Below are 27,199 nucleotides of genomic sequence, written 5' to 3'. Positions count from 1 at the left end.
TGATGGAGGAGGCACATAGATCAAGATTCTCGATCCATCCCGGGGCCACTAAGATGTATTTGGACCTGAAGAGGGACTAGTGGTGGCCCTGTATGAAAAGAGATGTTGCATGGGTTGTAGAGAGGTGCTTGACTTGTCGCCAGGTTAAGGCCGAGCACCAGCGTCCGCATGGCCAGTTGCATCCACTAGAGATTCCCCAGTGGAAGTGGGAACAAATTTCTATGGATTTTATCACCAAATTGCCAGGGACGGCAAGGTGTGTCGATGCAATTTGGGTGATTGTGGATCGGGGTTGACGAAGAGCGCTCACTTCGTTGCTATCAGTGAGAGCTCTTCTACGGAGAAATTGGCGGAGACATATGTGAGGGAAGTGGTGTCTCGACATGGGGTGCCAATCTTGATTGTATCAGATCGAGATGTACGTTTCACTTTGGAAGAAATTTCATGAAGAGTTCGGTACGAGCTTGCACTTTAGCACTGCTTACCACCCACAGACCGATGAACAGAGTGAGCGGACAATCCAGATGCTCAAGGACATGCTCCGAGTATGTGTGTTGGACTTCGGAGGAAGTTGGGACATGTACCTACCATTAGCTGAATTTTCCTACAACAACAGCTACCATTCGAGTATTGGTATGCCTCCCTTCGAGTTGTTGTATGGAAGGAGGTGTCGAACTCCCATCTGCTGGGGAGAGGTGGGGCAACAAGTTATGGGTGGAACAAAGATAGTGCTTCAGACAAATGAGCAAATACAGCAGGTCGGACAGAGGTTGTTGACGGCCAAAGTCGTTAGAAAAGTTATGCAGATAGGCGGCGATCAGAGCTTGAGTTTTAGGTGGGTGATTTTGTGCTCCTGAAGGTATCTCCTTGGAAAGGAGTGATCCGATTCAGAAAGAGAGGCAAGTTGGGACTGCGGTACATTGGTCCTTTCAGGGTAATTGCTAGAGTGGGCAAGGTAGCATATCGGTTAGAGCTACCTGTAGAGTTGAGCCAGATACATGATACCTTCCACGTGTCTCAATCGAGGAAGTGTATTGCCGATGAGTCGGCAGTAGTACCATTGGAGGATATCCAGGTGGATGCAAGCCTGAATTATGTTGAGAGACCGATCGCTATTCTAGATCGGAAAATTAAGGTCCTGAGGAACAAGGAGGTGCCTCTGGTTCAGGTTTAGTGGCAACATCGGAAAGGATCCGAGCTGACATGGGAGGTGGAGTCTGAGATGAGTGAGCATAATCCAGAGTTGTTTGCAGAGCAAGACTTCAAGGGTGAAGTCTGATTCTAGTGGGGGAGAATTGTAACATCCAGTTTTCTAGGTATTATATGTTATTCTTTTATTTTGAAGTTTGAGAGAAGGACTCGACGAGTTGATGCCTAGACTCGTCGAGTAGGGTCGCGAATTGCTGACTAGATTAATGAGGCGACTCGACGAGTCGGGAAGCCGACTCAACGAGTCGACGCTGTGGGCTATGACCTTGAATCTTTAGGCCTGTTCCCTATTTAAGGGACCTTACATCACTCATTTGCGGCCACCATCACCTAGAGAGCACCTGAGATCCAGAGAGTGAAGAGAGAAGGAGTAAGAAGCCATTTTCACCCATCTTGTGTGTTTTTGGCATTAGAGAAGGAAGGAAGGAAAGCTAGGAGGGTTGAGGAGCTTGGATCTACCATCTTTTGCTCAGAAGGAGCTGATAGAGGTATCAATCTGTGCTTAATCTCGTGTATTTGCTAATTACCTTGAATCTAGGGTTTTCTCAACCCCTTTATTGGCTTGTAATGATGTATAAGTTGTCCCTTTGGGTGTTAGACCTAGATCTGGACCTTTAGAGGTCCAGAGAGCAATATCTATCATGCTTTATGTTATTCCATGGAGGAAATGAACGTAGGATACCATTTTGTAAGCCATTTCACCAAAAGAAGTCTTAGGGACGTTGCATGAGTGTCAAGATTTGACCTTTACGTGATTATTGGACCTGGGGAGGTCAGATCTACAGGTTAGAGAAACGGATCTGACCTCAGGAGGTCATTTGAGTATTGCCATGGGAGGAACTCGCCGAGTCCATAAGGAACTCGACGAGTCGAGTCGGGGTTGCCACGCGATTCAGGACTGGGTTGACCCGCCGAGTGGAAGGTTCACCCGACGAGTCGAGTGAGACATTAGGAGGAGGAGGACCCGCTTGGAATCGCCGAGTCACTCGAGGGTACTCAACGAGTCTGGTCAAAGGTTGACCCTTGACTAAGTGTTGACTTGTGTTGACTTTAGGGTATTAGTCAAGCTGAGTCAGAAGAGGTTAGTAAGGGGGTAGAATGGTCTTCTACCCATCCCTTAATGAATAAGGACATGAGAAAGTATTAATTAGAGTTATTATTATGTTAATAGGAGGAAGCTAGGTCGGGTCATCAAGCACGAGAGATTATCCGACATCTTACGAGGTGATTCTTCTCACTATAGTTTACCTAGAGTGGTAATTAGAATTATGTGACAGAGTATCTTGTGTGCTATCTATGTGATTTGTGCTATGTATGATTCAGAGTTAGGACCGGGAGGTCCACAGAGTTAGGACCAGAGGGTCCACAGAGCTATGGGACTGGAGGGTCACACAGAGACACATATGGCCGGAAGGTAATCAAAGTTATAGCCTCGAGTGGCTAGTATGTTGTATGTGGTATTTTGGGGGAACTCACTAAGCTTTATGCTTACAGTGTTTTATGTATGTATTTCAGGTACCAGTGATGATCGCGGGAAGGCGCTGGCATGATCCGTACACAATCATGGAGTTTTTGTTATGAGATTTTGGGATATGTTTTTTTTTTTTTTTTTTTTTTTTTTTTTTTTTTTTTTTTTTTTTTTTTCTCATAACAGTGGATACATTATGTTTTGAAATTATTTTATAAATAAAAGTGTGTTTTAAAAAATGAAAAATTGTTTTGGAAATTCACGGTGTTACATAAACCCTACCAAAAAAAAACTTAACTTTACATAGATGAACATCTGCTAAAACCTAAATTTTTGCAGATTTCTATATTTTCATATATGAGCATCTACTAAAACCAAGATTTTTATAGATAAACATCTAGAAAATCTATGTTTTAGCAGATTTCATATGCAAAAATGTACATATACTTGCTAAAATATCCTACCAAATGCAACCAACTCTAATTAAACATAAAAGGCATAGATAGAGATAACAAACTGAAAAGGCGTAGATAGAGATAACAAACTAACCGATGGGAAGATCCTTGTCACTTCCAACTATTTTTTTGGAGAGCATTATGGTAATATTTTATGAAAATATTGTACGGATGAGGAAAATGGTTTTACCGTCTTTCCAAACCAGGCCTTAGCCCATAGATTTTTGTAGCTCATACAAAGATTTCCGCAGTTAAACCCTCAAAATGACTTCGTTTTGGAGAAAAAACCAAAGATGGTCGGTTGTGAAAATTATGACTAATTTATGGGGTGTTTGGGAGTGGTTATTTGAAATGATTAATGACTTCTAATTTATAGCTTATTAGTTTATAACGGAATCAAAACGAAGTTTGTATTAGCTTATATGTATCAAACCACTATAAGTTTGATAAACATTTTTTAATGTTTGGCAATAAGACCGTAGAGATGTGGGACAACAATAAGTTATACGAAATTTTGTTAAGGGTTAATAACTTATATAAAATGGCTTAGTTCCAGTTTCACACTGCTATAAGTTGTTTTTGAAAAACTATATGTACAGACAATCATTTTAACTTATATCAATATAGAACCGGTAATACATTAAAACACATACTTTTTAAATTTAGCTAAACAACCTCTTAAATTATTTTTCATTTTTGTGGTTATTCAATGGTAACCACGGAAGAGGCAGATGCGTTGCTGGGTTGGATGTTTTTGCATTTTTTTACCCATAGTGACGATGTACTTACATTTGTATACACATAATTGCAACATCTTTACAAAACTTTTCTTATAATAGCCATGTACTTATATTTTCTTACATAAAATATGAGTTAAGCTATCATCTTATGACCGTTGAAGTGAAAGGATTTCCAACCGAACCTGTTGAGCCCCTTATAGAAGTCGTCACTTCTTCATGCAACTCATGGAAAATATCAGCAACAAAGCTTCAATTGGATGCAAACTTTTGTTAAGACTTTTAGCCAATGACATTACATCAAAAAGACTAAAGAATAAAAATATGTTGTATTTGCTTGCTATAGTAAATCTGAGGACCTAATCTTTTAATTTTATGCAAAAAATTTGTCTTCCCAAATTGCAATGTGGAGTATGCAAAGCCTAGCAAAAAGGAATTTTTTTTTCTAAATGTTTACCAGGTATCCTGTCTTTTTCTATTAAAAAACAAAAAGTTGGAACTTTTCAATTAATTAAGTGAAAATATAAGACTTTTTCTAAAGATAAACCGATCAAATAATATGTTTTGAGTAATATATATATATATATATATATATATATATATATATATATATATATATATATATATATGGCTAAGCATTACTGTTATTGCAGGGAGTTTTAGTGTTTTGCAAGGCAGAGGTACAAAATCTAAAAGCTCATCACATAAAAAAAGTTTTAAAAAACTTGCTATATAAACTCTAAGCTGACTTGGAAATGAACACAGCAAGAAATAAAATAAAAAACATTTTTTTTAAAAGTACCTTACTATTAAAACAACCATTTATTTTAAAAAAACTTTTAGACACGGGTCTGACCTGGAAACAAAACACATAAAAAACAAAATATCAAAGTATGTTGTCAAAACTGTCATTTAAAAAAAAAGTGAAAATGAGCAACAAATAAAGCAAGTTCCATTTTTTAGATTCTATTTCTACGGAAATACATACAAAATACTTGCTCTAAACCTGCAAGTATGAAAAAAAAATGATGAGGAATAATTATGAAATGGATGGAGTACGATTAGAGCTAGCATTAGGTGTTCCAATTGTAAGCAAAAAAATACCCAAGATATTTGTAGAGAAAGAAACAAATTTCAAAAAAATATTATTTACCAAGTGGAATTATACACGAAACTGCACATCTTCTAAAAGCAAAATCTAATAAGAAAATCAAAAATAGTATTATAACAACATTATAAGCATCTTGAAATAGCAACGTACTTACAATAAAGTTGGCCCGATGAACTCAAAATTGTCATTGTCCCACAAAGAAATGAAAAGATCATTAATTCTGTTTTGAATGAATGCATATAAAAATAAATAAATCAAATTATACTTAAGAAATCATGTTTGCATCTTAAAGCTTTAATAATTTATTGGTTTGATTTTACTTATATCGCATTGAAGATATCATTATGCAATCCGTGACCCCCATTATCCTGAAAATAAAGAAATATTTTTTTACTTTTGGCTCGTAACCCTGTACATTTAAAAGAACATTGAGGGATGTTCTTTTACTTTTGTAATGTAAGGGTAAATTGGTCATTTAATCTCATTCAAATGGTTTATAACAGACGTTATGTATACAACATGTTATCCAGAGACACACAGTGTTACTCATTCAGCCACTTTACCAATACAAGAGTTAGTGAGGAAAAGAAAAAACAGAAGATGAAATTAAAATATGCAAATAACATAATGATTAGAGATATTTAACTCACCTTTTGACAGATTTTGTGATTTGATTTGTTGCTTACTATGATCCTTGTTTTCTTGACTCTTATCAGGCTTGTTGCATGGAGAAAATGCGTTATCATAAAACTTTAGCTGGAGGTAGCTGCAAGAAGGAGTGATATGAAGACAAGAAGCATCAACCCTGCAGACAACAATCACATGATGATGATGATGATGATTTCATGAGAGCAGTGAAAGATGTAGAAAGATCAGATCTACAATATTAATAGCTTTCATATATGATATACCAATTACCTTCTTTCATTTTTTCTAGTGGCGGAGCTTGAACAAATTATTAGAGGGGGCCGAAACTAGAACTATAACTCTTAAAAAAAACAGCCCAAAGCTTAAATTTCATATTTTCATGTCTAATATATATAAGATTTAGTGGGTAAAATCTGCTATAAGCAAAAAAACAGGGGGGGGGGGGCATAGCCCCCCTAGCCCTTTATATCCTCCGCCCATGATTTTTTCGACAGCTGCAAGCATTGGCTTGCATTTTATTTTCTTCAACAACTGGCATTCAAAAGAAGAACATTCATTATAGATCATGTTCATGTGCAGAGAACATTATAATTTCATTTTAGGGGAAAAGAGAAGGATGATGAAACAACTTACATTACTCAAGCAACAAATTGATTGAGGTTTCTAGAAACAACAATATTGTCATCCGTTCAATCCCAAGGTATAAGATCATAGGCAAAAATTAAGCTGTCGATGAGTTAAGGGCCTGATTCAAAGATTATAAAGGGTTAATGAAAAACTGATGAAGGGTAGAATTGTAATTTGGTGTATATTATAATACCTGTCACTTTTCCTGCACCTTATATACATGATCACCTTTCTCTTCTAAAATCTCTTCCATGCTAGAAATTTATTTTAAGATTTTTAGTTAGATCTGTATGGGTTTGGTGTATGTGGTGCTTGTTGAACACGACTCTTTATATGGGAAGCAACAAGACTTTTTATTAAGACACTTAAGGAGAACTTACACTTTGTGAGACTACTACACACTTTGCTTTCTTTGAGGCTTTCTTGGATGGTTTGGAGCAAATGAGCTCCATACCTATTTATAGGCCTCTTAGGAAGGCTCTAGATACTAGCATACACTTACTACATACTAGATAACTCTAGAACTATCTAACATACTCTACATGCTTCCATATGTTTCTAGAACGTTCTATCATGTTTTGGAGAGGTCTAGGTTGCTCCAGTGTCTTCTAGAATGATCCATAACCTTCCAGGGTCTTCCATGTCATTCTAGAGTATTCTAGACTCTTTCGGTATATTCTAGAGTCTTCCATAATGTTCTAGAATCTTCTAGAGCATTCTAGAACAAGCTACACTCTTCTAGATAATATTTGTTCTTATTGGGCTAATGATGAACTTTAACACTCCCCCTCAGCACTAGCTCCCATTCTTCGTACCATGTTAAGTTGATAGTGAAAACCTTCACATTTTCCGGTACTCATCCCTTCGGTGAACAAGTCAGCTACTTGGTCATCGGTCTTGATCTGTCGCATCTCAATTTCTTCCATCAAGACTTTCTCTCTGATAAAGTGATAATGCACTTCCACATGCTTTGTTCTAGCATGAAATACTGGATTTTCTGCCAGCCGAATTGCAGATTGGTTATCGCAGTGAAGTGGTACTGCATAGTCAACTTTTTGATGTAAGTCCTCCATTAGGAGTACCAACCATGTACTTTCTTGAGCTGCTACGGCCGCTGCTTTGTACTCCGCTTCTGTGGTTGACAACGATACAGTTGGTTGTCTTTTACTACACCATGATATTGGCCCCGACCCAAGCTTGAACACATACCTAGTAGTTGATCTTCGGGTATCATGGTCTCCTGCATAGTTAGCATCACAATATCCAACCAACTTGCAGTCTTCACCTCTTTTATACAAGAGACCATAGTCAATTGTACCTTTGACATATCTCAAGATCCGTCGGGCAGCATCCAAATGAGGTTTCTTCGGACTTTGCATGTATCGACTCATAACTCCAACAACATAAGCAATGTCAGGCCGATATAAAGTTAGGTAGATAAGACTACCTACTAGTTGTCGATACATCGTTCCATCGTCCAACTCTTTTCCTTCATGAGCACATATCTTGGAATTTTTCTCTATTGGTGTTGATACTGGCTTACACTCCAACATGCCAAACTTTTGAAGTATATCTCTTGTATACTTTTGTTGGCAGAGGAACAACCCTTCCTTTGTACGATCAACTTCTAGCCCCAAGAAGTGTTTAAGCTCCCCCAGCTCTTTCATTTGGAATCGTACCGATAAATTTTCTCTTGTTTGATGGATTTCTCTTTCGTCATCCCCGGTGATGATAAAGTCATCCACATAAACCAACACAATTGCCAACTTCCCTTCTTTTTCTTTGACGAATAGACTTGAGTCTGCATGTGCAACTGAATAACCACTTCGGGTAAGAAATTCAGCAATCATACCATACCAGGCTCTTGGTGCCTGCTTCAATCCGTAAAGAGCTTTTCTCAGCTTGCACACATGATTGGGATTAACTTCATCCTCAAATCCCTTTCGTAGGTTCATGTAGATCTCCCGGTCTAATTCTCTATGTAAGAAATCATTCTTTACATCCATCTGCCATAATTTCCAGTCTTTACTAGCTGCAAGAGCTAGCAGCACCCGTACAATAGTTATCTTCGCCACTGGACTAAATGTTTCATCATACTCCAATCCATATTGTTGTGAGAACCCTCGAGCCACCAAACGAGCCTTGTATCTCTTAATTGATCCATCTGGGCGACGCTTTATTTTATAAACCCACTTGCAGGAAATGGGTTTTATATCTCTTGGTCTTGGTACTAGTTCCCAAGTTTGATTCTGCTCTAAGGTTGTAACTTCTTCTTCCATTGCCTTCTGCCAAGCTTTATTCTTAAATGCTTCCTCATACGTCTCCGGCTCTTTAACACCGGCTTCTAAAATGGCCGCATTAGCATACTTGGGATTAGGCTTTCGGATTCTTTCCGTCCTTCGAAGTTGTGGAGGCGACGTCTCCCTTTCACCGACATCACTTGTTTGAGTTACTTCTTGCTCAATGACATAAGTGTCACTCGGATCTTCAGGTGTATCAACACTTGACCAAATGTGTGCAGTTTGCTCGCCCATCTTTTGTTTTAAAACTTCTTCAATATTTTCCGAGTCTGGTAATACTTTCTTCTCTGCTGACCACCATGAAGATGCTTCATCGAACACTACATCTCTTGAAGTGTAGCATCTTCCGCTTGTTGGATCACAACACCTCCATCTTTTCTTTGATTGTCATATCCAACAAATATACACCTGACTGCTTTCTTGTCAAACTTGCTATGTAAATGGCTAGGCACAAATACGTAGCAGACGCAGCCAAATACTCGGAAGTAGCTAACAGTAGGTTTCATGTTCCATAGTGTTTCAAATGGTGAGATGAAACCTAACCTTGGTTGGGGAAGTTTATTGATCACATGGGCAGCAGTTCGCATTGCTTCAGCCCAAAATCTTCCTGGGACATTCTTCGCGTGTAGCATGCTTCGACAAATTTCTGCAAGATGTCGATTCTTTCTCTCAGCTACACCATTTTGTTGAGGTGTGTTGGCACATGTGCATTGATGACGTATACCACATTCTTTCAGATAGCGACTGAATTCTTCCGAGGTGTATTCTCCTCTATTGTCTGAGCGTAGACACCGAATCTTCTTTCTCACTTCTCCTTCGACCGTTGTCTTAAATTCTAGAAACTTTGAGAATGTTTCAGATTTTTCTTTCATGAAGAAAACCCACACATATCTCGAATAATCATCAATGAACGTCACCATGTACCGCATCCCGCTAACTGATGTCTGCTTGACTGGACCGAACATATCTGAGTGAATTAACTCTAGTGGCTTCTTTGCTCTAAATTTTGACTCCTTGTATGGTAATTGATGAGCTTTACCATACTGACATCCAGCACAAACAACATCTGTTTTAACTTCACATTGAGGTAAGCCATTGAGCATGGATTTCTCCATTATTACCTTCAACTTGTGATAACCAACATGTCCCAACCGTGCATGCCATAGATTTGCTGTCTCGTTCTTACGAGTCTTGTCTACATAGGCAGACTCTGCGGAGAGCACATAGACGGACTCCACTCTCCGTCCTTCCATTGTTGGCTTTTCTGATATTGTAAGATCTCGATAGACCTTCACATCTTGTGGGCCAAACAAGACGTAGTTGCTTGACGATGTTAGTTGCGATATCGACAACAAGTTCTTCTTCATACCTGGCACGTGATACACATTATGTAGTGACACCATGTTAGATTTATTACCAGGCATGATCGTCGTTTTTCCAATCTGAGCAATTGGAAGTCGTGCATTGTTGGCTGTAAGTACCATGCGACTCCCTTTGTACTCCTTCACGTCTTGTAGTTTGTTCTGATCGCCAGTCATGTGATTGGAGCATCCTGAATCAATGATCCAGTCATTTTCATAGTTGATACGCTCTCCCATCATTGTCATGAGTGCCAACTCGTTTTCTTCTATGGCACATAATGCCTCAGCATCCCATTCATCCTCTATTCCCTTTTTGGAAGTTACGACATTACTTTCCACATACTTTTTCTTTGACCAACAATCCTTGGATATGTGGCCCCACTTTCCACAGTTGTTGCAGTTGCCTTCGAACCTCCTCCCCCGAGAACTCTTATTGTCGGTCTTTTGAGATCTCCATGGTTGTGAGGTTCCTGGTTGACTCTTCCATTTGTCAGCATTTTTGTATCCTTCTTTAGAAGGTGGCTTGAAATTCCTCCGACTTTTACTTGTGTAGAGTGCTTCTTCTTTACTCTTCAGCATGATGCCTCCTATTTGCTTAGCCATATCTTCTTGGCTGGCCAACAAATTCTCAAACTCTACAAGTGATGGTTGAACGGGCCATCCTTGTACAGCAGTAACAAAGCTTCTATATTCCGGCCTCAGTCCATGGATAATGATCCTCTTCATTCGAGCTTCTACAATGATGGATTGCGGATCTAGTTCAGTAATCTCCTGACATATCGACTAGACCTTGTGGAAATATTGAGCAATCGTCATGTCACGTTGTGAGATTGATAATAGCTCGCTCTCCAAAAGTTGTAGTCTCGTATCATTCTTCTTTGAGAAAAGCGTCACAAACGTGTCCCAAGCTTCTATCGGGGTGTTCACATCCCGAATATGCTCCAACATCTCTTCTTCGATTGTGGTCTTCAAGGAAAACATTGCTTTGCCTGCTTTAATTTTCCATTTGCGCAAAGCACCATTAACGTCTTCCTCTAGTGGCGTAGTTTCGCTTCCACCAATGACCTCCCATAGATCTTGTCCTTGTAAGTAGGACTTCATACATGTTCCCACGTTTTGTAGTTGTTGCTGTTGAGTTTCTTGATTCCTCCGACGACTTGGAGATCACCCATCGTGTTGGCAGTACCTCGGTAATACCAAACAAGCTAGTTTCGACACTAAACTTGCAGAGTCACAAAATACTCATGATACAACAAGAATCACTCGTTCTCACTATCAAGAAACCTGGCTCTGATACCAGATTCTTGAACACGACTCTTTATATGGGAAACAACAAGACTTTTATTAAGACACTTAAAGAGAACTTACACTTTGTGAGACTACTACACACTTTGCTTTCTTTGAGGCTTTCTTGGATGGTTTGGAGCAAATGAGCCCCATACCTATTTATAAGCCTCTTAGGAAGGTTCTAGATACTAACATACACTTACTACATACTAGATAACTTTAGAATCTAACATACTTCCATATGTTTCTAGAACGTTCTATCATGTTCTGGAGAGGTCTAGGTTGCTCCAGTGTCTTCTAGAATGATCCATAACCTTCCAGGGTCTTCCATGTTGTTCTAGAGTATTCTAGACTCTTCCGGTATATTCTAGAGTCTTCCACAATGTTCTAGAATTATCTAGAGCATTCTAGAACAAGCTAAACTCTTCTAGATAATATTTGTTCTTATTGGGCTAGTGACGAACTTTAACAGTGCTATCTGAGGTTTGTCAAACTCTTTTTCATTCTTGGACCAAATGATTATTATAATAATTGGTTCGATGGCTAAATGGATATAATCCTGAAATATAATAGTCTTGTGGGTATTAAGTTGACTTCATAACCAATTATGCAATTTCTTTTGAAAAAGTTTAACTTCTCTTAAATGACAAAACAACCCTTGAGATATATCACACGATGAATAATGTTTAAGAAAGAGGGCCTCCTTACTCATGAATATGTTTTACAAAACTATCCATCTTAATGCAGTACCTCGAATACTTTTTAATATTTTTTTAATAATGATATTATTATATTTATACTTGCATAGGGACAGGAACTGAAGAAGCTAATTGGGCCCCTGCTTACATCGAGTGTAGATCAAAAACACAGTTGGTGATGTCATACTTATGCTCATTTCGTATGTATATTTGTCCCATGAATTCCAATGTTTGACTATTAGTCAAAGGTCTAAATATCCTTAAAAACACTAGGTCAATTTTGTAATCTACCTTAAGAGTTTGGAACATAAAAGTAGTTATAATATTCGTGAGGCAAATACCAAAATTAAAGTTGCAATTTTTTCAATGTGACATCTAATTATCTGAAGATGAAAGAAGTTGCATTTTTTATGAGACGCCAATGAAACTGTTTTCAATGAAGTGGATGCAAGGGCATTTACGTCTTTTTTGCATGTATGTCATACTTATGCTCATTATATAGTTTTTAATGAATTTTCTCACTTTTATTGTGTTTTGTGTTGTGTAAGTTGATATATGTAATTCTTTAGCACCAAATAGTTGAGACTTTGGGGACTATTTGGGTAATATGTAATATGGTTTTATCTTATGTAGATTGTTGAAAGATTTTGATTTTAAGAGGGTTGATAATGAAATTACTTTTGAATGGTTACTATATGCTTAGGATGTATTGGTTTTGTGGATTTCGATGGAATCCAAAGGAACTGGATTGGAGATTCCGTTCCATGGGATTAATGCGGACAATCAATGGAGATAAACTCCAATGTTTCGCTTGTAGTTGAATTTCTCTCCATAGCAATAATGTGGACAGGTCAAAGGAAAGCTGCTTTGTCAAAAACATGATTACCTTATATAGCAAACATGCAACATACACATATACAGTTTTTTCAAGAAGAAAACGTTTAGATGTATAGACTTTGTAAATAATAAAAAAATATAATGATATGCAAGATTAAAAAAAATCTTATGCAAGACAAATTCAGCAGCTAAACATGGATTCATCAAGGGGTTTTGTGAACAAACTGGTGAGCTTGTAGTCGGTAGGGATAAAATAGTAAAATACAGCTATGTTTCATTTCCTCACTTTTTCCTGGATTAGCTTAACATGTAAAATATTGACATTTTCTACAAATAATAAACTCACAGCTAACTGAAACATGTGATCCGGTAGGATGCTTAATTCAATTAATTGGAGTAAGTCTTTTCCCATAAAAGACAAATAACGCTTATCCTTCCGCTCCTAACCAGGTAAGAACACTTGATTAAAAAAACAGATTCAACCAGATAAAAAGAAAAAAAGCAAATTGAACAATACCAAATTTTGGGTAAAGAATACCAACAGGCATTGTACTAGCTGCAGCAAATACACCAACTATTTATGTACTAAACATTCATGGTGTCAAGTAAAATGCATTAATCGTCATGATTGGGTTCACAGGAGGGCATATAACTTCCATCAACACTGATCTTTAGTTCATAATTTCCCGCATCATCTTGCTCCTGTTGTATTTTTTGAAGGGATTCCAGAAGAGAAACACCACAATTCTTTACTACAATATACTCAAGTGTTGAGATATCCCCTAGTTCAAGGGGTATCTCTCCCAGATTAACACAATCCTTCACCTGTAATTCTTTGAGACATGGAAAGTTGATACTTGAGGCTTCCCATTTTTTGATATTTAACTTTTTAAGTTTCAAGACTTTTAGTCGTTGAAACTGCTCCTCACCTGTTTCCCAGAGGGTTCCCTCAAAACCATTGTCTTTTATTAGAAGAACCTCAAGATTAGGTAATGATTGAATGATCAACATGTCGCTCCACGGTAGACCACACCTTTCAAGTGTAAGTACTTTCAGTGTTTCAGGGAACCTAATAATGTGATTCATTCCCAAGTTTGGTTCACCTCTGAGCAATTCTTCCTCAACTGATCTCCTTCTGCTGTTGCCCGACCCAATTAACCTCAACGTGTGAAGGTGATGGAGTACTTCAAAGTCATTTTCCTCATCAGAGTAAAGAGTAGTTGTAAGATGCTTGATCCCGGGAAAACATTTCTGAAAATTATCTACCCCATCTCCCAACACCACTTTCAAAATAACCTGCAGTAGTTTCATCGGTTTTTCAATAGAAGGAAGATAAAGATCTGCGTTACAGTATAAATGCCACAGATTCACCAAATCTGACATGTTACTAGGTAAAACCATAGAACTAGAACTTGTTTTAATACCAAGGCTTTGAAGGTTCCATAAATTGCATATTGATGGCGGGAATGATGACACCCAAATGTCAAGGTACCTTAAGTGAACTAGTAATGCTAAAACGGGTGAAAAATCATTCGATTCACATTTTTCTAGAAGTAACACCCTAAGAAGTGCAAAGGAACATAAAAACGTTTCTGGATTTAACACCATAGGACATGCAAAGGAACGAAAAAACTTTGAGATATTGTGAATTATGGTTGTTTCCCAATGAAGGCATACAAATGATCGAATACTTGGGGTGGGCGGAGAAGACAATCTCTTAATATTGATTTCTTGATATGTGACCACACGACGTGGCTTATTTGTGGTAATTACCTTTTTCCAATTTCTTAATTTCTTGTTTTGTTTTCCTATGATACCAAAAAGACGATTTGATGGCGGGGAGTCTATTTTCAGGAAGAATCTTTCTTCTTTTCCTTTTTCCACACATACCTGCCTCACAAGATCATGGACTTTACAAACTTTGACATCACCCAAAATATATAATTCTTCTACAATTAGAAGATTTCTATCAACTAGATCCATCAGGTAACCGTTCGCAATTTCCTCCAAGCTTCGACTTCCATCTTCTTGTATAAATCCCTCAGCCATCCATACCCAAAGCAACCACGGTGAATATATCTTATAGTCTTCTGGAAACCCTCCTAGATAGAGAAAGCAGTCTCTCAAGTGAAGAGGCAGATGGTCGTAACTTAATGCTATTGTTTCCAGACATCCTTTCTCGTCACTAGCAATGTATGAATGGAACCTGCAAGAAATTTTCAGCCATAAATCTTTAGTCCTTGTTTCTTTTGCTAGAACTCCTGCCATCACAACCACAGAAAGAGGCAATCCGTGACAGTTTTTTGCAATTTGCTTTCCAGGATCAATCAACCATTTGGGACATTCATCTCCTTGGAACACCTTCTCACACAGCAACTTCCAACTTTCTTCTTCTGTCAAATGTTGTAAATGATGAATGAGTCCATGTGATTTTGCATGCGAAGCAACTTCGTTGAGGAGGCTAGTAAGCAGAATCCGACTTCCATTGTTATGGTCAGGGAAAAACAACTTCATCTTATCCCATGCCTCTGTACTCCAGATATCATCAATAACAACTAAATATCTCTGATGGTATAGGCTCCTGTGCAACATTTTATGAAGCTGAGAGTCCGTTGCTTCTTCAAGTTCTAATTGATCATCTATGGATGACAGAACTTGAATCAACAGATCCCGCTTGTCATATGTCTGTGAAACAGTGACCCATCCACGGACATGAAAATGATAAACAACATAAGGATCAATGAAGACTTTGTTAGCTAGGGTTGACTTACCTATTCCACCCATACCAACAATAGAGACCACATCCAGATGCTTTCCATCTTCAACAAGTTTGTCCCTTATTATCTCAGCATCACCATTAATCCCCACAACCATTTCTTCCACTGCTTTCTTTGATCCGAGTGTACTTCTACTGCAGGAAGTTCCTGCAGATTGCATTTGCACAACATCACCACCTAGCCCCACCACCATTTCTTCTAATACTTTCTTCGATCCTAGTGAATTTGTAGGGTTGGAAGTTCCAGCAGCTGACTCAGTTCTTTGAGACGAATCAATCTTCATATTATCGATTCTTGTGGTCATGAATTCCACTTTAATAGACTTAATTGATCTCATAACATCCTCAAGGTTCAGAGATGTTTGAAAGACATCAGAGATAGTGAAATACCCGTTATTTCTAACGTGGACAGAGGAAATAAAGATATCAACTATATCTTCTGCCTCTTCAGCTGCAGTTTTGAATCTTTTCTTAAGTTTTCTAACTTCTTCAAAGTTGTGTAGATCTTGGTCTTCGTGGTTGAAAAAAATTTGGATCATGGAGCCAAGTTCTTCATAAAGCAGTTGGAATTGAGGCCTTTCACAAATGATTGATGGGTTGTTGATCACTGGAATATCATTGGAGTATATCAGCTGCTTCAGCTTTTCCATGAACATCTGGACATGTGCATATGCCATCTTGTTTCTTCTTCTCTTGAAGAGCAGTTGTATTCTATATTGAAGTTTTGAATTAAGACAAACAGTAGAGAGCAGTTTTGTCAAACTAGGTTGGCTCCTTTTCTTTTTTGCAAAATGGGATTATGGTCCCTACAATCCACCACCAACATAGTAAAGGTTTCACTTTTCACTTTTTAATTATTTTTTTTCCATTCCATTTCAAATAATAGTTCATAACTTTATTACGTTTTATATATAAACTTATAAATTCAGAATATAAACAGAATATACAACTAATAACAATTACTAATATATCTTCGCAATCGATATTAATATAAGATCCTATTAGAAACATATAAATAACAAAAGTACATAACTTTTTTATTAAAAGAGTATATAACAACAATCAACAAATAAAACTAGTATTATACCTGTCCATGGTCTGGTCGATCAATGAAGAGACAAAGGACTGGTTACACTTTCTTTTATAGCATCAAACATAGATGAGTATGTTGCTATTATTTGTTATAAAAAGATAAGTATTTTGCTATTAATTGTTATAAAAGATAAGTATGTTGCTATTAATGGATAAAAGATAAGTATACTGTTATTATTATTTTAAAAGATAAGTATGTTGCTATTATTCATTTTATTTTTACTTTAACTTTGTTCAACTATTTTTTTCAATTGCATGTTCACAAAATGTAAAAACAAGAAAAAATACATTGTCATTTCTGCAGTCACTAAAAAAAAAAAAAGAAACATTGCTAGCATTATCATTAAATTGTGTAACGTTTACCATAAATTATATTTAAGATGTTTATTAATAATATATAAGAAAAAAGGTACTTAGTCTCCTATCATTTGTCATATATTCCAGAAAGCATTAACAGCACCTGAGAATTAGCACCTAGACAATATCTTTTAATGAGAGCTTCAGATACTATTAATATAACACCTGCACAGCAAAATCAGCATCTGCAATTAACTTTTCCAAGATGTGGTTATCGTCATAAAAGGCAATTAACTTTTCCAAGACCCCAATGGCCTGCAAGTGAACATGCTTCATTTTCAATCCCTTCCATTTGATAACCATCTCCAAGAATACAATATCTGAATAAAAAAAGAAACATTTTGTAGAAAAACTGAATTTTTATAATAACTGAAAAGAGATTTGAAATCTTAAGTGCAATGGTCGAAGATCTTGGCATGGGGTTTATTCTATCTGGCAACTAGATGCTTCTTGGCAAATTGTAGACCAATAAATAGCATTGGATCCAAATAAAGATTGTACATGTGTACTGAGTAGTAACCAGTGGTAACTTCAACACCAGGGGTTTCAAAGTCTTTTTTCTAGTAGAAGACACTCCAGATAATTAATCATCAAGTTGCAAGGATCGAGCAAAATCAAGAACATATCATGAAGCACAAATGAAGCTAAGATTGAGCCATAAAATTGCAATCTTGTTCTACTTTTATGGGTTAAATTTACTATGAAATGGTGTCCTCTTTAAATGTAATTGTTTAACGATATTTTTATTGTCATTTCTATCCAAATTAATTTGATATATAAGTGTATTGATACCGGTCTTTTGATTTTATTTTTCTTTTTGCATCAAATGCTATGCTCTTGGGCTTCAACTTCTTTTTTGGTATAAGTACATTGGGTTGCATCTCGCCTGGTATATATATAGGTGTTACCCTGATGTATGAGATATGCAGAAATTTATGAACTTCTACTACTTTCATCAAGGTTGCCTTATTATTGAATTCCTTATTGAAGCCCTAATTCCATTGTTAAGCATAACACTTAGAAATCATAAATCACATTGATAAAAGTAGTTCAATCCTTCAAGAGGATCGCCGACGTTTGCACCCTACGGAAAACCTAAAGCCGCCGCTGGTAACCCTAGAGCCGATAAATGGTGAAAAAGTATAGTCGTTGGCAAAGTGCATATGCCAATTCTGTATAACAACAGTTCAAGGCAACCATCAATCTTGATTCCCACAAATATAATATTTAAAGAGATTTTTTATTTTAATTTATTTTATCTTTTTGAAGTTTTTAACTAAGATTAATATTATAAAATTATTCAATCTTGCTCGCATTTGAATGTATAATTTATTTTATATTTCTTGTGTATTTTTGTTGATCTAGACTTAGGGATATTTTGGTAATTATGTTAGAATTCTGGAAGTTATGGCAGTTAAAATTAGTTGGTTGTTAGAGTGAGTTAGTTGGTAATTATAGCAATTATATCAACCGTCATATATTGAAGGGGAAAGATGGTTCTTCAAGAGTTGCAATGTTTCATGTTGTGTCTGTATAAATATGTGTCGGTGTAAAATTGGTTGAGTTAATCAATAAATGTGTGTGAGAAATGTTCCTATACACACTTCATTCTTCTATAATGTTTCTGCAAGTTCTCTTATTATAAGATTAACTCCAGCATGTTTGCGTTAAGTTTTGAATCATGAATTTCTGTAATCCAAAAAAGTGTTGAAAATGAAGATCCATTATGTGGCATCTTGTTTCTGCATATCAAGAGTTGCATTCACGATTTAGGGGAAAAAAAGAACACTATCTTGCTTTGATACCAAGTTTATCAAAACAAGAATACAAGTCATCCATATATATGATGGAAGGACGAATGCATTCAACAGGAATAAACTCACAGCTAATTGAAACATGTGCTCTGGAAGGATGCTTAATTCATTCGGTTGGAGCAAATCTTTTCCCTCATACAAGACTAATAATGCCAGGTTGCATTATTCTTTCACGCCTAACCCAGCTAAGAAGACTTCGACTAAACAAAAGATTCAACTAGGTAAGAGAAAAAAACAAATTGAAATTTTGGGTAAAGAATACCAACAGACACCGTACTAGGTAGTAAATAGACCAACTAATAATGTACTAAACATTCATGGTATCAATAGCAATTCCACAATTAAGTAAAATGTATTAATCGTCATGCTTGGGTACACAAGAGGGCATTTTCCTTCCATCAACTTTGATCTTCAGTTCATAGTTTCCCACATCATCTTGCTCATTTCGTATTTTTTGAAGGGATACGAGAAGAGAAGCATCACAATTCAAAATGTATATAGACTCGAGCGTTGAGATGTCCCCTAATTCAAGGGGTATCTCTTCAAGATGAACACAATTCACCACCCGTAATCGTTTGAGACATGGAAAGTTGATGCTTGAGGCTTTCCATTGTTTGATATTTAACTTCTTAAGTCTCAAGACTTTTAACCGTTGAAACTGATCCTCACCTGTTTCCCACAGGGTTCCCTCAAACCCATTGTCTTCTAGTATGAGAGCCTCAAGATTAGGTAATGATTGAATGATTGACATGTCGCTCCACGGTAGACCACACCTTACAAGTGTAAGTACTTTCAGTGTTTCAGGGAACCCAATTCTAATGTGATTCTTTCCCAAGTTTGGTGCACCTCTGCGAAATTCTCGCTCAACTGATCCCATTAACGTCAAGATTTGAAGGTAATGGAGTACTTCAAAGTCTTTTTCCTTGTCGGAGTAAAGAGTAGATGTAAGTTCCTTGATCCTGGGAAAACATTTCTTAAAATTATCTACCCCATCTCCCAACTCCACCTTTGTAATAAATTCCAAATTCAATGGTTTTCCAACTGAAGGAAGATAAAGATCTGCATTACATCTTAGATGCCTCAGATTCACCAAATTTGATATGTTGCTAGGTAAAACCATAGGACTAGAACTTGTTTTAACAATGAGGGTTTGAAGGTTCCATAAAGTGCATATTGATGGTGGAAATGATGACAGCCAAATGTAGAGGTACCTTAAGTGAACTAGTAATGCTAAACCAGGGGGGAAATAAAGCAATCTATATTTTTCTAGACTTAACACCCTAAGTAGTGAAAAGGGGGGGAAAAACTTTGAGATAATGTAGGTGAAGGTTGTTTTCCTAGTAAAGCACAATAGTGATTGAACACTTGGGGTGGTCGGAAGAGACGGACTCATAATGTGCATTTCTTGATTTGTGACCACACGGCGTTTCTTATATGTGGTAATTACCTCACAAAGATTATTAGATGGTGGGGAGTCTATTTTCAGGAAGAAATTTTCTTCTTTTCCTTTTTCTACACATACCTGCCTCACAAGATCATGGACTTTACAACGTCTGACATCACCCCAAGCATACCATTTGCTTATGATTAAAAGATTTCTGTCAACTAGATCCATCAGGTAACCGTTTGCAATTTCCTTCAAGCTTTGACTTCCATCTTCTTGTATAAATCCCTCAGCCATCCATAACCAAAGCAACCTTGGTGAGGAGATCGGGTAGTCTTCTGGAAACCCTCCCAGATAGAGAAAGCAGTATCTCAAGTGAGGAGGTAGATGGTGGTAACTTAATGCTATTGTTTCAAGACATCCTTTCTCGTCACTGGCAATGTATGAATGGAAACTGCAAGAAATTTTTAGCCACACATCTTCACTCCTTGGTTCTTTTGCAAGAACTCCTGCCATCACAACCACAGAAAGCGGCAATCCATGACAGTTTTTTGCAATTTGCTTTCCAGGTTCAATCAACCATTCAGGACATTCATCTTCTTGGAACGCCTTCTCACACAACAACTTCCAACTTTCTTCTTCGGTCAAATGTTGTAATTGATGAATGAGTCCGTGTGATTTTGCGTGTGAAGCAACTTCAGTGAGGCGACTCGTAAGAAGAATTCGACTTCCAGTGTTATCATCAGGGAAAAACAACTGCGATTTGTCCCATGCCTCTATACTCCAGATATCATCAATAACAATCAAATATCTCTTACCCATTATGCGTTTGTGCAACATTGCACGGAGTTGACAGTCCGTTGCTTTCTCAAGCTCTAATTGATCATCTATGGATGATAGAACTTGAATCAACAGATCCCTCTTGTCATATGTTTGTGAAACAGTGACCCATCCACGGACGTGAAAATGATAAACAACATAAGGATCAGTGAAGACTTTGTTAGCAAGGGTAGTCTTACCTATTCCACCCATACCAACAATAGAGACCACATCCCGATGCTTTCCATCTTCAACTAGTTTGTCCCTTATTATCTCAGCATCACGATCAAACCCCACAACGACATTTTCCACTAATTTCTTCGAACCCCTTGAATTTCTAGTGTGGGAAGTTCCAGAAGATTGCGTTTGCAGTCTGTCAGTTCTCAGAGAAGAGTCCATCTTCATGTTATCGATGCTCAAAGTCATGAACTCTTTCTTGATAGACTCGATTGAACTCATAGCAACCTCAAGGTGGAGAGAGGGCTGAAAGACATCAGATCTAGGGAAAAATCTGTTACTTCTACAGTGGACAGTGGATAGAAAGACATCGACGATATCTTCTGCCTCTTCAGCTGCAGCTTTGAATCTTTTCTTCACTTTTCTCACTTCTTCAAAGTTGTGTAGATCTTGGTCTTCGTGGTTGAAAATGGTTTGGATCGTGGAGTCAAGCTCTTCATAAAGAATTTGGAATTGAGGCCTTTCACATATGATTGATGGGTTGTTGATCACTGGAATATCATTGCAGTACATCAGCTGCTTCAACTTTTCCATGAACATCTGGATATTTGCATATGACATCTTGTTTCTTCCCCTCTTGAAGGACAGTTGTATTCTATATTGAAGTTTTGAATTAAGACAAACAGTAGAGAGCAGTTTTGCAAATTCTGTGAATTATTTGGACCCTTTTAAATTTTCTTTGTCATAAAGGAGATGGAATTGAGGCCTTTCACATAAGTTGGCTCTTTTTCTTTTTTGCAAAATGGGATTATGGTCCCTACAATCCACCAACAGCATAGTATAGGTTTCACTTTTCACTTTTTAATTATTTTTTTCTCCATTCCATTTCAAATAATACTTCATACCATTATTGCATTTTATATATAAACTTAAAAATTTAGAATATAAACAGAATCTATAACTTATAACAATTATTAATATATCTTCACGATCGATATTAATATAAGATCCTATTAGAAACATATAAATAACAAAAGTACATTGCTATTTCTGCAGAGTCACTAAAGCAAAAAAAAAAAAAACATTGCTAGCATTATCATTAAAATATGTAACCTTTAGCATAGATTATATTTAAGATGTTTATTAATAATATATAAGAAAAAAGGGAATTTACTCTCCTATCATTTGTCATATATTGAGGAAAGCTTTAACAGCACCAGAGAATTAGCACTAAAGGAACTATTAACAGTAAATATACACACACACACATATATATATATATATATATATATATATATATATATATATATATATATATATATAATTACGGGTAGATAAACCTGCAAACAGAGTGTACGATGAATATTTTCTCATGCAATCCCCAGAGTACCAAAGGAACCTCAAAGACAAACTTCAAACAATTCCATGGAGATAAACCTGTGAAAGCTCGTGCTGACTTCTGTAGAGCTCATACTCACCTCGTGTTCTCTCTTGTGCATTTCTACAAACACTTTATGTGCACTTTCCTTGGGCATGTCAAGGGCTTCTACAACCCAACTATCAGCTTCATTCCCGTCAAATCCTTCCTTTCTGTAATTCAATCCAAACACCCCAGTTTAAAAAAGAAAAGAAAAATAAAAATAAATTGATGCAAAAAAAAACACGGTCAAGGGTAAAGGAAGAATTTCAATTTTGGGGCGTATTTAGGAGAGACCAGTGCATTTTTTTTGTCTATATTTGAAGGAAGAAAGAGTTTTGTCCATAATAAATCCCTCCTTAATAGAAACATTATAGAAATGGTACGTATCCTCTATAAAATCACATAAATAGTCCCTACATAATAAAGGTTTTGTAAAATGGTTCCTATACTTCAAAAAAGTTACAGATGTATCACTGTTTAAGCAAAGTTATAGAATTCATTCATGTGTTTCATAAAGTTACAGAAACTGTCCCCTACCTAATAAAAAGTTTAAAGATGGTGTCGAAAATATATAATTAACAAACTCGCTCCAACACACAAGTTATCCTACTAGTTCCTTTTATGTTACAAGTTTGCTTCCAATGTTTATAAGCCCTCTTCATTGCTTCATAAACATCATCATCGATTTTGGTGCCACCGATCATATGTAATCTAATAGATTTTCTTTTTGTTCACGAAAAAACTCACTTAGCCGCACTACATTGGTTATTCGAATGGTAACGATTGTTAGATGCGTTATAACTCATCTTTTACACATCTATTCCATTCATTTAATTCATATTTTGGCTTTAAATCTCATGTATTTTGTATATTTCGGGACTATTATGTAATTTGTTCACTTGCACACTTTTATATGATTTTTGAGATGGTTCGAAGTTTAAATGTGCTTTATAGGATGTTAGGAAGTTGCATTTCAAATTTCATAAAGATCGGAGCTTAAATGTAAAAGTCGAAAATTTTGAAGATTCGGAAATCGGTAATTTTGACTTGGCTAAGTCAAATTTTCCTTGAAAGTGTCTCGGTCGAGTCGGGGTCAAAAGCGTTATAAAGTCAACAAAAGTAAAAAAAAAAAAAAAAAAAATGATTTTGGTCCTCCTGAAGGTTGATTCGGTCGAGTCAACTCATAGGGCAATTTTGACTCGATCGAGTCAAGCATTACATGGGGCCCAAGCTTCCTAAAACCTATATAAACACAACCTAAGTCGTTATCTCGATCAGATCTGGTTTTTGGACGTTCAAGATGAATTTTGGAGATTTTGGACATTAAAGAACATGTTTTGGGGATGTTCATCATATTTTGATCATTTAATTTTTAAATCTTCTATCAATTACATCTTTGAACTTGTGTTTTAGCCATGCTCGGCTAACAACCTTTTCTGTTGTAGTTCGTAATTCTATGTTTTTGACTTGAATTTTACCTAGAGATTTATGTTTTGGTTTTAATATAGTGCTTGAATTTATTCATTTTTCCATATAACGGTAGCATGAATTAGTTTAATTTGAGTAAAGTTTGTTAAGTTGTAATGATTTGTAATTGTCTAATGAATTAACACAAGTAACAAACAACGATTGGCTTTAACTTCGGATTTAATACATTGTAAACATAAACTCACATACTTTTACGCTTCCGAGGTGATGAAAAGTACTGTATATTGTTGAGAAACTTGTAAGAAATTTAATGAGACTTTTCAATCAAAATCTAGGAGCTTGTCTAGATTAAGGTTAGTGAATTTAGGTGTAATTAAAGAGCTTGTTTTTAGTTAGATAATTTGACAAGTAAAATAATATTAGAATTTCTCAATATTTCTTAGTAAAAATTTAAGTTAAAAACTATCTAAACATCAATTCACGATCGACTGTCGGATCGAACACGGAACCTGAATTGACTCAAAATTTGTTTTTCTTAAAAATCTCAGTCATTGCTTTACTTTATGCAATCAGCCATCTTAGTTTCTTTTTAGTTATTTAAAAAACCCCCATTTTGTGTCAAAGTCCTTATACCTTATGCAAATAGGTATTTTACAATTGTTCTATGTCCATGCGGATACAATCCCTACTCTAGCTATAATAACCTTTGGTATAAATATCATTATTTTTTATGCCCCTAATATTTATTAGTTTGACAACTTAACAAATTAGCGGCATTGTTAATGACACGATAATACTAATTGGTTTATGCCAAGATCTTTAAGCAACAGATGAAAAAACATTACAAGATACATCTTTGTTTAGTGCAACCGAAACCAATACCGATCCCGATTGATGTTGCCTTATTTATACATATATTAAGTGTAATATCAAATACGTTTAAGCAATGCGAAACATGTACCGTGTGGGATGGAAGATTTTGAGTATAACACACATAATTATACGTACGCAACATGGGCATATACTCTACATGTCGCATAATTACATCGGCATGAAAACTATACAAAGGGCTTTCTCTTTGACCTAAACATATCCCATAACGGAACCATTTTGAGAGTCGAGAAGGTGTTTTTATGTTAATAGTTTTTATGCAATCTATGAATGTTTGGGTGGAAAACTTGTTTATAGTTTTTATGCAATCTATAAATGTTTTATGTTTTTGTAAAATCTTAAAGTTTCGTTGGTAAAATTAAAATATAGAGTTTTTATTTTCATAAAAGTTTTTATATTAAAATAGTAAAACAAATCCATGATCCCCCATTGCAGATAGGGATAATGATTCATTTATATTCCCCAATGGGTATAAGGATTGCAATGAGGATTCAGAATAGAGATGGGCCCGGTATTCCTCGGTCCAATTTCCATCTCTAAGAACACACATTGTATTCTAAGTCTTCGTGCTTTTCTCCACTTAAGAGACAAATTTCATACTTATGTAGCTTTTTAAAAATCTTTCGCAACTTAAAGTAACTACGCGACCACAAATAACTCTCCCACGTCGTATTTGTCATACAAGGAAATAAAATAGATTTTTTAAATAACATAATGTATAAATCACATTTTTTTAAACGTCACAAACTATTTTTATATTTTATACCTATTCCAATTGCACCAATCCTCAACTAGTGTGAGGCAACCAACAATTATCTTCTCATTTATCTTTTTCTTTATAAACTCGTCATAAAGAATGTATAACTAGCATACTATTATCATGCATTAGTGATTTGTATCACCAATATTATTTAAGTGTATTAAGATGAACTTGTTGATCAATATAATCTTAATAAATATTGAACAAGTCACGGAGGTACGGAGTGCACACTTGTTTGAGTTTACTCAGATTTAAAGTACATTGTTATTTATGATGGGTTATGAGCATAACAACAAACCTATGTGTTCATGCAACCCTAATTGCTTTGGATCTAAGTTTTTCACTTGTTGAACATTTAAATTTGAATAACAAAGAAAAAACCCCAGATCTAGCATATATAAATCAAAAATTACATATTAAAAGGGTTTTGATCTTTACCCTACTTGTTATGTAGTAATAACATGAAACCTTTGTAACATCCATAAAATTTCAATAAAATTTAAACTTTTCAAAACAACCCATTTATTAAAGAGGTGTTTACAAACCGTTATTTCCAAAAACCTTTATTTAAAACCGGAATCATTTACACAGTTTTCAAAACAATAATGTTATCAGGGTATCCTAGAAACCATAAGTTCCAAAAACATGAGGATATGTACGGTCATGCCTTCACCTTGCCACGATCCACTAAAGTACCTGAAACCATAAACCAAAACTGTAAGCATGAAGCTTAGTGAGTTCCCCCAATGTACCAACACCCAACATATACACATATACAAAAAACATCATGCATACTGAGCCTTCAGCCTGACTGGAGCGCCTCGTAAGGCCTACAACCTATCTGGACCGCTCCCGAGCCTTCGGCATGACTGGACTACCTCGCAAGGCCTACAGCCTATTCGGACAGCTCCTGAGCCTTCGACATGACTGGACTGCCTCGTAGGGCCTACATCATATCAGGACCGCTCGTCGGGCCTTTGGCCTAACTGGACTGCCTTGTAGGCCTTCAGTCTATCCGGGCTGCCCTGGGTCTGTTAGCCTTCAGCACACAGCAGGGCCGCCTCAACCTAACCACACACACACACATGTCGATATATACATAACTCATAATCGCATAATTAATCAACAGGCAAGCACAATTCATACAGATCAATAAGCATATCATCATCCTATCTACCGAGATACCGATCTAACAGATCATAACAACATAGAAACATCCTATCTACCAGGATACCGATCTAACAGATCATAAAAACATATAGGCATACGATAACTAAGATAACAATCCAAAGGGCCTGTCTTAGTGCCTTTGACCCTTAAGTATAGTGAGGAAAACTCAACTCACACTACCGAATCATACAGACAATCCCTGGCTACAAATACTAAGCTAACACTCCATCAATAGTTGCTCCCTCGAATGATCTCTAATTGCAGTACCGCTAGAGCCCACGCTATCAAATAGGACAAATGACAACCCATCAGTAACTAGCTCATGACTCACACTATAAGTACAATTTAGTGTAAAAAACCTTTTCACCCTTCC

General features: G+C 36.4%; 2 protein-coding genes across 2 annotated transcripts; both read right to left on the bottom strand.

Moving 5' to 3' along the window:
- Positions 1 to 13,225: 13,225 nt before the first annotated feature.
- Positions 13,226 to 16,303, bottom strand: LOC145070462 (putative late blight resistance protein homolog R1A-3). Its single transcript, XM_079017400.1, has one exon. The coding sequence runs from the start codon at positions 16,189 to 16,191 to the stop codon at positions 13,354 to 13,356; it is 2,838 nt and encodes a 945-aa protein (XP_078873526.1). The 5' UTR covers positions 16,192 to 16,303; the 3' UTR covers positions 13,226 to 13,353.
- Positions 16,304 to 18,862: 2,559 nt separating this feature from the next.
- On the bottom strand, positions 18,863 to 22,074 carry LOC145069754 (putative late blight resistance protein homolog R1B-8). Its single transcript, XM_079016703.1, has one exon. It carries the CDS (start codon positions 21,776 to 21,778, stop codon positions 19,133 to 19,135), a length of 2,646 nt encoding a protein of 881 aa, XP_078872829.1. The 5' UTR covers positions 21,779 to 22,074; the 3' UTR covers positions 18,863 to 19,132.
- Between the last annotated feature and the right edge of the window lie 5,125 nt (positions 22,075 to 27,199).

The sequence above is a fragment of the Lactuca serriola genome, chromosome 8, assembly GCF_051521515.1.
Source record: "Lactuca serriola cultivar US96UC23 chromosome 8, Lser_US96UC23_V15, whole genome shotgun sequence".
Taxonomy (NCBI): Eukaryota; Viridiplantae; Streptophyta; class Magnoliopsida; order Asterales; family Asteraceae; genus Lactuca; species Lactuca serriola.
This window is presented reverse-complemented; position numbering and strand designations above follow the sequence as displayed.

Coding starts and splice junctions, on each gene's coding strand:
- LOC145069754 (XM_079016703.1), bottom strand. CDS start 21,778: ATGTCATATGCAAATATCCAGATGTTCATGGAAAAGTTGAAGCAGCTG.
- LOC145070462 (XM_079017400.1), bottom strand. CDS start 16,191: ATGGCATATGCACATGTCCAGATGTTCATGGAAAAGCTGAAGCAGCTG.